Source organism: Colletes latitarsis, chromosome 4 (assembly GCF_051014445.1).
Source record: "Colletes latitarsis isolate SP2378_abdomen chromosome 4, iyColLati1, whole genome shotgun sequence".
Taxonomy (NCBI): Eukaryota; Metazoa; Arthropoda; class Insecta; order Hymenoptera; family Colletidae; genus Colletes; species Colletes latitarsis.
Genome location: NC_135137.1, coordinates 29,505,957 through 29,515,136, shown reverse-complemented (window position 1 = coordinate 29,515,136; position 9,180 = coordinate 29,505,957). Strand labels below are relative to the sequence as shown.

The following is a 9,180-nucleotide window of genomic DNA, read 5'->3' as shown; positions in this document are numbered from 1 at the left end:
TATACAGTACCTGTTTTACATAGGTATGGTGTAAATAAATAAACTATGAATATTATAGCTTCAGTTTCTCAATTGTATCGTATTGTGCAATAATATTTTAAAATATTAATAACAAATTAAAAAATTCATTATTTCATATTCAAAATATTTTTTATTCATGAACAGTTAATTCAAACATTAATTTGACATTAGATTCGTAATCAGCGACCCCAAAAACTCTAATGTACTAATTTTTGAACAAATCAAAGATCGATTTCATATTTTGCCCACGGCTTGGCCACTTTTACACACTGTGCGGTGTGGCTAGAATAACTCGTTGGTAATTTTTATTAAAAATTGTACAAAATTTATTCGACTGGATTTTTGTAAAATCACAGTTTTCTATGAAGAGAACGGACAAATATTTATTTCCATTGCATTATACATTTCTCCAAGTTTCTATCCTTTTAATTCCTTTGGTACAAATAAATACACTATAATTGTTGGTAGTTCTAGTATTAACTAACGACGAGGCATTTTTATTCAAACTTTCCTATACGACGGCCGATTTTAATGATATAGAATCCCTTCAACATGGGTGTACTAAAATTGCGATAAATATTTTTGTAATTAATATATTTCATTGAAGTTTTCAGGAGTTATATATGGATAATATTAGAAAAAATTCTAATTTAAAAAACACACACGTTTGTCGTAAAACGAGAATTCTCGTTTCCTGTAGGTAGTGTGTTAATAAAAAATTGTTCCTCGATCGTTTGTACGAACGCGAGTCTGTCGCAGGAAATGGACGCGAAAGTTTCTGGAAATAAGGAACACAGAGTGGTAAAAAAATTAACCTTCATTTATTGGCTTACAGACTGAAAAAGAAAACTTAAACGACGAACAATAGCGTCTCTCGGGCCACGCGTCCCTCGCGGCAGTACGCGGTTTTCGTGTTCCGACGACGAACGTTTGCGAAAACCAAAATGAAAGCAAAAGGGAATCGATGCACGATAACGATAAAAACAGCCTCCGAAGAGGCCTCTAAAGAGGCCTCCAGAGGGAACTCTAGCGATCCAGAGAGACGGAAAAATGGCTGACGCGAGTTTCGAGGGACTCGAGACTAGTCTTCGTTCTTGGCTTTTTGGCTCGTCGAGGATTTCACGGGTTTCGTCCGTGACAGAAACGGGCAAAATTTCGAGCAACGAATAACAGATAAAACTGTTCGTCCGTTCGTTGTTAAAAAATTTGAAGAATGTTATCGGTTGGCTATTGTTCGAATAAAATTTTGCCCGTCTCTGGTCGACGACGAACGCCACGACGCGTATCCTAGTAATAAAAATAATTTACAAATCGACGCTAACGGAGTCGCCACTACATCAGAATGTTATCCGTAGACACAGATCAATGTTACCGTTTTCTTTCCCGTACAAATGACACCGTAAGGGGGTAGCAAACGTCCTCTCGCGCGGGTCCATCGCGAGTAGAATTCTCGACGAAAGTCAGAGGACAGCAGAGAGGGTGGATTTTTAGTCGTGAGTTTTCGTCACGGAGATCTTTGCAAGCGCGAGGACGGTAGTCTAGGAACCAATAGACACCCCACGACACCGAACACACACGGTTTATTCCCGGTTGCGAGGAAACGTGTCGAGGAACACTTTGCCAGGCCACGCCTGAATCGGCAGTGACTATATGCTTTCGCGGAGACTTCAACGATCGGATCGAACATGACCGTATGGGGACCTTTCTTTCGTAGAGATGTACACTCGATTCCCATACTCATATTCGTACACTATAATGGGTGGATTCATTATAAATGAAAAGAAATTTTTGTTTCTTTATTTATTTTTACCAAATGTTGGTGTGTGTTACAACTGTTGTTACTTCTATTTACGAAGTAGTTCTTTGTTTTGTTTTTTTTAATATTAACCGAGTAGTGCCCAATTACTAGACTCCGGATCTTTATGTAAATTTATATTTTTATTAATAGAATTAATGAAATGGGAGCTTTGTAGAGGATTGTCTCAACCTCTAAAATAATTCAAATCTTATTTTAAGTGTTTCTTATATTTTTGCATATTAAGTGGATTCTGTAGTTTTTTTAGAATTAAAATCTCTCGTAAATACATAAACATCCGTAGTCTACAAATTACAAAACCGATAGAGAAGTATACTATAATATAAACAATATAGAAAATTGACAATGACCATTGACAAGTTTTCCTTTTAATTTATTCTTACTCTTATGTCTCAATGTATGAGAAAATGGCTTTATACCAGTTTTAAAAACTCAATTCATAAGAAATAAGTTCTTTTTTCATTTATAGTGGATCACCATTACAGTGTACGAATACGATACTTATTATTATACTTGTCGAATCTCAAGTAACACATTAAGAATCGAATGACTTTAGTTTTTCGTTTACGCGATAGTGCTAAACATAATGGTGGAACAGCAGTGCATTTGTACCAAGTTAAAAATAAAAGAATGTCGTTACAAGATATAAAAGTGACTCTTTGAGATATGTTTTTATTTGTTAAAAAATACTGTAGAGTTTTATAATTTTCCTTACCAGAGAACGACAGGTTCGACCAATTATTGTTATACTAAGGAAATGTTGTGCATGTTCTAGCGAATAAATTAAAATTAATTAATATTTATTAATTATCATATCGTCTGTCAGAATATTAAATAACTCTTCAGGTTGCTTTTTAAACTTAAAACAGTCTACGAGTATTAGATGGGGTTGATCGTAAAATATTAGACATTTTTCGTCCACTTAAGAAATAATATAATTAAATTACAGTGGCCTGTGCACAGTCTCCACCGAGATATAAAAATCAATTCCAGTATGCTTGGTATAAAAGTAGATACACAGAAAACAAGATTTTGTAAATCAGAATACGCAAATGAAATGTGCACTCTGTGACGAAACACCGATAGTTAGATGCTCCTGGTGTAAAAAAGATTTTATACACGTCTTGTATAACATTCGTATTAAAAACTTCAGTTGAACAGAACTAATGTAATATTTAGTGTCTATCGTTTACAATAACGTTTGTCTTCAATTTTATTTCTTGCTAAGCAATGGTGGATCTTAAAGATCTCCAAGGTCCAACAAAAACTTATGAATAAAGAGGCTTCTAGGATTCGAAAATCTCAGAAATCAGAGGTGATAAATAGAAAAGTCCTGACGACTGTTTAATATTTATTAGCCATTAATAAATCGATTTAAATCGATTAAAATTCAGATAATAGGGGATCTTGAGCTTCTATAGCCTTCTCCTTCCCCCTTGCACCACTCTAAACCACTCTCTTTGTTTTCAATTTTATTTCTTGCTAAGCAATGGTGGATCTTAAAGATCTCCAAGGTCCAACAAAAACTCATGAATAAGGAGGCTTCTGGGATTCGAAAATCTCAGAAATTAGAGGTGATAAATAGAAAAGTCCTGACGACTGTTCAATATCTATCAGTCATTAATAAATCGGTTTAAATCGATTAAAATTCAGATAATGGGGGATCTTGAGCTTCTGTAGCCTCCCCTTTCCCCCTTGCATCCGCTACATGTTCACCTTTCGACACTACGCGATAAATAAGTCCTGGTGTACTCTTATAAGGATATTGGGCAATCGAGGGTCGCGTTATAGAGTTCCCTTTTCGTTCGATCCGATCGTCAACGGGGTATCGTTGTTCAGAAGTATCTCTCCCTGTCTTTGGGGGCGCTGGAAATGAGTTCCCGTCGTTTCCAGACCGGTTGCGCTCCGGCTCGTTGGCTCTGGCCACCGATCACCGAGGACGACGTGGACATCGCGACGGAGGGGGAGGACGCGACCGACGCGGCGGTTTTGCCCGCTAGGGTGTCCGAATCGGGTATGTGGCGCGTCTGGTGCCTCGAATCCGTGTAACGTCTCTTGGTGTATTTCTTGCTATCCGAGGAGGTCGAGGAGCTGGTCTTGCTCTGCTGCGAGACGAGCATGTCGGGCCTCGAGATGTGCAACATCCTCTCGATGTCTGCGGTCTTCGATCTGGAAAACAAATGAGCCTATGGCTGGAGAAGCTTCTCCGTTTTTTCACCTCGACGTTGTTAGTTGGATCGTGTAATTGTGAAATGTCGCAGCACAAGTGGATGTCGATTGATCCTTTGACGTGCTGGTTCGTTGCTGTCGTAATAAAGGGCTGAACTCGGGCCAGGCAATATTGGCCGCTCAACGACACTCATTATCTCCACCGTACCGTTTGGCAACTCCGTCCCCTAGTCCCTTCATTCTTCACGTCTCCCATTGCGATTGAGAAACGTAAAGTGCAAACCTGTAGATAGATACTTTTTGTATCTCAAATTGGAAATGTTGGTAATATTTGTGATTGTTTGCTTCTAACGTGTGCTGTCTCTAAAGTCAGTTAAACGTTATCTTGTCGAGAATGGGAACACGTTTCTTCGGAGGCGATACTTGTATTTATTCTTTGAACGATTGTTAGAATTTTATAATATGATATGTAATGTTATAGAGGACATAGAGACCCCAAAATAATTTAAACATAACTAATATTATTCTAAGCAATATTTTTATTTTAAGCTTGACTATAAGTTAATAATTGATTTATAATAATATAACCCCAATTAATTAGATTTATTATTTATATATTAATAATGTATATTGCTAATGATATCTTAAATGAGGCTGTTTCTTGGTCTCCTTTGGTATAAAATTTCACACAATAAATAATCTCTAAAAAATTAGTTGTATAATCATTAGGTAAGAAGATCTATATGAATATATTTATATCACGACTATAGCATAAAACAAGAAATGTTTTTCTTTGAAATGTATAAATTTGCGTATAACTCAATTTTAAGTCTGTCCTAAAAATCAAGAACTATAAAATATATGTCAAAATTTAATCGAAAAATCTTAAAAGGTGTCAAGATATCATTTATTTTTCTGAATAAAGATTTCATTTTTAGATTATCCTATCTACAATGTGAGATTTAAAAGCATAAGATAGTATGAGTTTAAATTATTTATTTTATAAAAGGTGGCAAGATATCAGATTATTCATTTTTCTGAATAAAGACTTCATTTTCAGATTATCCTATACAGGGTGTTCGGCCACCCCTGGGAAAAATTTTAATGGGGGATTCCAGATGCCAAAATAAGACGAAAATCAAGAATACCAATTTGTTGATGAAGGCTTCGTTAAACAGTTATTAACGTTTAAAGTTCCGACCGTACTGAATTTTTTTCTCGAAAATGCGCAGGATATCGGGGGTATGTCTATTCACCAAAAATGATTATAATTGACCCCCCTAGATAAAAATAATTTTTTTAGAACGATTTGATAAATATTTTTTTCGCCGAAAAATTTAGGCACCTACCCCCTGTCGATTTTTCTTAAAACTTCGTTTTTCATTTTTAGTAATTTTGTTTGACATCCTACAGAAAAGTTGTCTAATACTTTTTTGTAGGTACCCATGAGCTCTACTTCAGAAAAAAGTTTCATTGGAATATATTCACAATTGTAGGAGTTATGGCTGTTTGAAAATTGAACCATTTTTATGAGGTTTTTCTCATTTTGCGGGGTCAAGGACCAACTTTTCGAATATTTTTGCGATTTGCACATATTCTTCACCAAAATACGCGTAGTTTGCTTTTTTAAACATTAAAATCGTCCAATCCGTTCAGAAGTTATGATGTTTTAAAGATAGGCATGAAATTTCAGTGAAACATATCGACGCTATGGTCAGACATTATATTTTCGGTAAGGAATTTTTTTCTCAAAACTGAGTAGGATTTCGGGGGTATGTCTCTTGACCAAAAATGCTTGCAATTAACCCCTGCAACTAGAAATAATTTTTCCAAGACGATTCGAAAGTCTTTTTTTTCACCCAAAACTTTCAGCCCTTACTCGAATTTTTTTCTCGAAAGTGGGTAGGATTTCGGGGGTATGTCTATTCATAAAAAATAGTTGTAATTGACTCCTGCAATCGAAAATAATTGTTCTAGAACGATTTGAAATTTTTGAATTTTATTGTTAATAACTTTTCAACGAAGCCTCCATCAACAAATTGGTATTCTTGATTTTCGTCTTATTTTGGCCTATAGAATCCTCTATTAAAATTTTTCCTAGGAGTGGCCTGTATATAATGTGAGATTTAAGAACAGAGCATAGGATAGTATCAATTTAAATTATTTAGAGGTCATCCATTATGTGTTCAATTTATCGTCTCGTCAACTGTATATTATATTGCGTTACAATTTTTAGTTTATGTCATAGAGAAGGCTAGAATATGAAGCTTTGAGAAAATAAGTATAAGTATTATCTTTAAAAAAAACGTGTTCCCATTGCCAAAAAAAATTTACACTTTTCACTGACTTTAAGAAAAGAAGGCTACCCTTGGATAAAAGTAAACGGTCTACCTAACATGATTCACTGTGGAGGAAAATGGCATTGAGCGTCCAATATTTGCTGTCCCAAATACTCGGATGAAATATAATAACTAAGGTAAGTGTACCTAATTTCAACACTAACTCAGTCATCGACATTTTAAATTTCTTTCATTATTACGATTATTAACAGTTTCATTTTTAGTAAACTGTATTACTTCGAATTCATTGGTATTAACAACACTTATGATTGTTTCAAACATTACATTTGCGATGGAATTGCAAGCAATTAATATTAATGTCCACGATCGAAGATCAAACTTGAAAATAATAATCCTTGCAATTAAGTAAACAAGTAACATTAAATATTTTCCTGGCCACTGTAATTCTTATTGCTTTTAATATCAAGCAATTTCAATGTTGTAATAAATGTTCAAGCAATTATGATATTTCTCATAATACTATCGAACATTCATACGCTGATATGACGATGACTGAGAAATCTATGTTTGAACGAATATTCGGACACTGGCGACTAATTCCACGAGCATTTAAAAACAAATCCAGTTATTACTTTTATAAAAAAAAAGTATGTTACTTGTAATTCGTGATTTATCATTTTATATTATAATGTAGATAAAAGATAAATAATACCCAGAATTTTCTATCGACATTCAAAGTGACAATTGCCAAAAAATGTGTTGATAAATGGGACATTTACCTTATACAGTTGAAATACAACGTAACGTGACGATTAGTAGGTCCTGTTATGCTACCAAATATTAAAAGCTTACATACGTCACAAATAAAAATATGGTAAGCGGTAAGTTATGGTTTCGAAAATCGTCGACAAGAACACTGACAATGATAGACAGTATTTCAAAGGAATAAATATTAGGGATGGGACACTCGAAACTTCAAAACCACAAAACCCCGCGGAACTAAAAAATTTCGAGTCCTCGAAACTCGAAACTTTGTGTTACTTTTTGTGATTCAAAACTCTCGAAATCCAGGTAAATAGTAATTTGTGTAAAATAACTTACGAAAATACTGTGACGATACGATTTCACCACCATCAACTATGTATTCAGAGAGGCTATTCAGCACATCAGGTATCATAGTTGATAAAAAAGTAGTCGACTAGACCCAGAAAGAGTTCGGTTGCTAGTATTCTTAAACAAGAGATATTTTTGTGAGTAAATATTAACATAAAAAACACTTCACTATTTTCATCTACAACTTTTCTAAACTGTGCATACGATTGTTTAGTCTGTCTAAAGTTACTCTAAGACTAGTTTCTAAACTAGTTTTGAGACGTCTTGCATCCAAACTTCTGCATTGCAAACTTCTCGCAATGTTGAATTTATTTAAATTATACCTACGGTTTAATTCTCATCTAATCGTACCAATCAATTTTATTCTCCGATAAATATTAGTAAAGAGTCGCAGAAAAGATAAGAATTCTGGGTTTCAAGAGTTTCGAGTTTCGAGACCTCACAAAATTTCGGATTCGAGTTTCTCAAATCTAAAAACCAGGTTTCGACCCTGTCAATCTAAATATACATTTTCATCTGGAATTGAGTTATTCGAAAAGAAAGGGTCGTTTCTTTAACCCTCGACTGGTACGGTGAAGTGTCGATCAGGCAACTGGTATCGTTGGGTCATTTACGACCCGTTGGAGTTTTACAGGGAATAGTTTTAATGTGATTATGAATTATGGAGACAAGCAATGGATTTTGTTTTAAACATCAATGTTATTAATGTTTAATGTTTCACTACGATCGATATTTACGCGAGCACAAATTGTGCGCGGAGAACATTTTCACGCCTTGAACAACACGCACATTTAACGCACACAGTCAACTGATCGACTGTTTATAGGTGATCATCGTAGCCAAAGGGTTAATTGTAGAGATAAGTTTTTCTCAATTATACAAAAAACTTTAACACGAATGATTAAAACAATATGTGAAAGGAAGAAAAAGGAGCATGAACTTTTAGCAATAAGTCTAAAAATCAAAGCAAAATTAATTATATTAGAAACTGTTATCTAGTGATCGAAACATCAGCGGGTCAGCTATGACCCAACGATACCAACCGAGGGTTAACATTGTTCGAACGTTTAAAACAAAATAAGTAGATTCTTAAAATTACAAAAGACTAGGAAGTAAGAGAAGTGATCCGTAACGATCTGACGGTTAGGTCAAGCCTATCGAACGACCTGACACCCGGATGACCAGGTGAACGTACACGCTGGTGCGTTGCGCTACATTCGACAGGGTCGACGTACCGTCCCAAATTGTTCTCTCGAATACCAGGACGCTAGCACGGATCAGTAACCGTCCACCCAATTCCTATCAATCTTCCAAGGAGGCACGCATAGTTCAGAGGGCAAGGATTCTCACCTCAGAACCGCGCCGCCGATGCTGGTGATGCTCGGCGTGTACGGCGCCGCGGTGCTCCTCGACGTTTCCTGGTTGTTCGACCTGGCCACTTGGCGCACCTCGCTGGAAGTCGTGAACGAAACCCTCTGGAGAACGGCCTGCTGGTCCGGTATGTACGAAACGGCGGTCACCGCGCTGTCGGGACTCGCCGGGGGCGAGGACGCCCACGAGGGTGGCGAACTGGGCGCTTGGTCGCCCGACAAAGTCGCGGAGGAACCCACTGCGCTGTCGCTTCCGTGCCTACCACCTGACAACACATATAATTATTCCTCTAAATTGTCATTCTAAACTCTTGGTTCGCTTAACTGTTTGGGAATTTCAAATTGGTTTATGGTAGGATTGCTTACTACGCGTTCTTTTTGTTTGAGAGTG

At 36.1% G+C, this 9,180-nt stretch overlaps 1 protein-coding gene across 4 annotated transcripts in view; it reads right to left on the bottom strand.

The window, feature by feature from the left end:
• Nucleotides 1-823: 823 nt before the first annotated feature.
• Rhogap102a (Rho GTPase activating protein at 102A) overlaps nucleotides 824-9,180 on the bottom strand; it is a 61,046-nt gene continuing 52,689 nt past the window's right edge. The window contains exons 11-13 of one of the 4 annotated variants that reach the window (XR_013079602.1): nucleotides 8,770-9,055; nucleotides 7,408-7,536; nucleotides 3,865-4,289 (exon numbers count right to left, since the gene is read on the bottom strand). Coding sequence is in view for 2 of the 4 variants with exons in the window: in XM_076764494.1 (XP_076620609.1) it covers nucleotides 3,673-4,006; nucleotides 8,770-9,055 (620 nt within the window). In the remaining 2 variants the exon portion in view is untranslated. Of the gene's footprint in view, nucleotides 4,290-7,407; nucleotides 7,537-8,769; nucleotides 9,056-9,180 lie in introns of all 4 variants that reach the window. The other 3 variants (XR_013079603.1, XM_076764494.1, XM_076764496.1) reach the window with 3 other exon arrangements.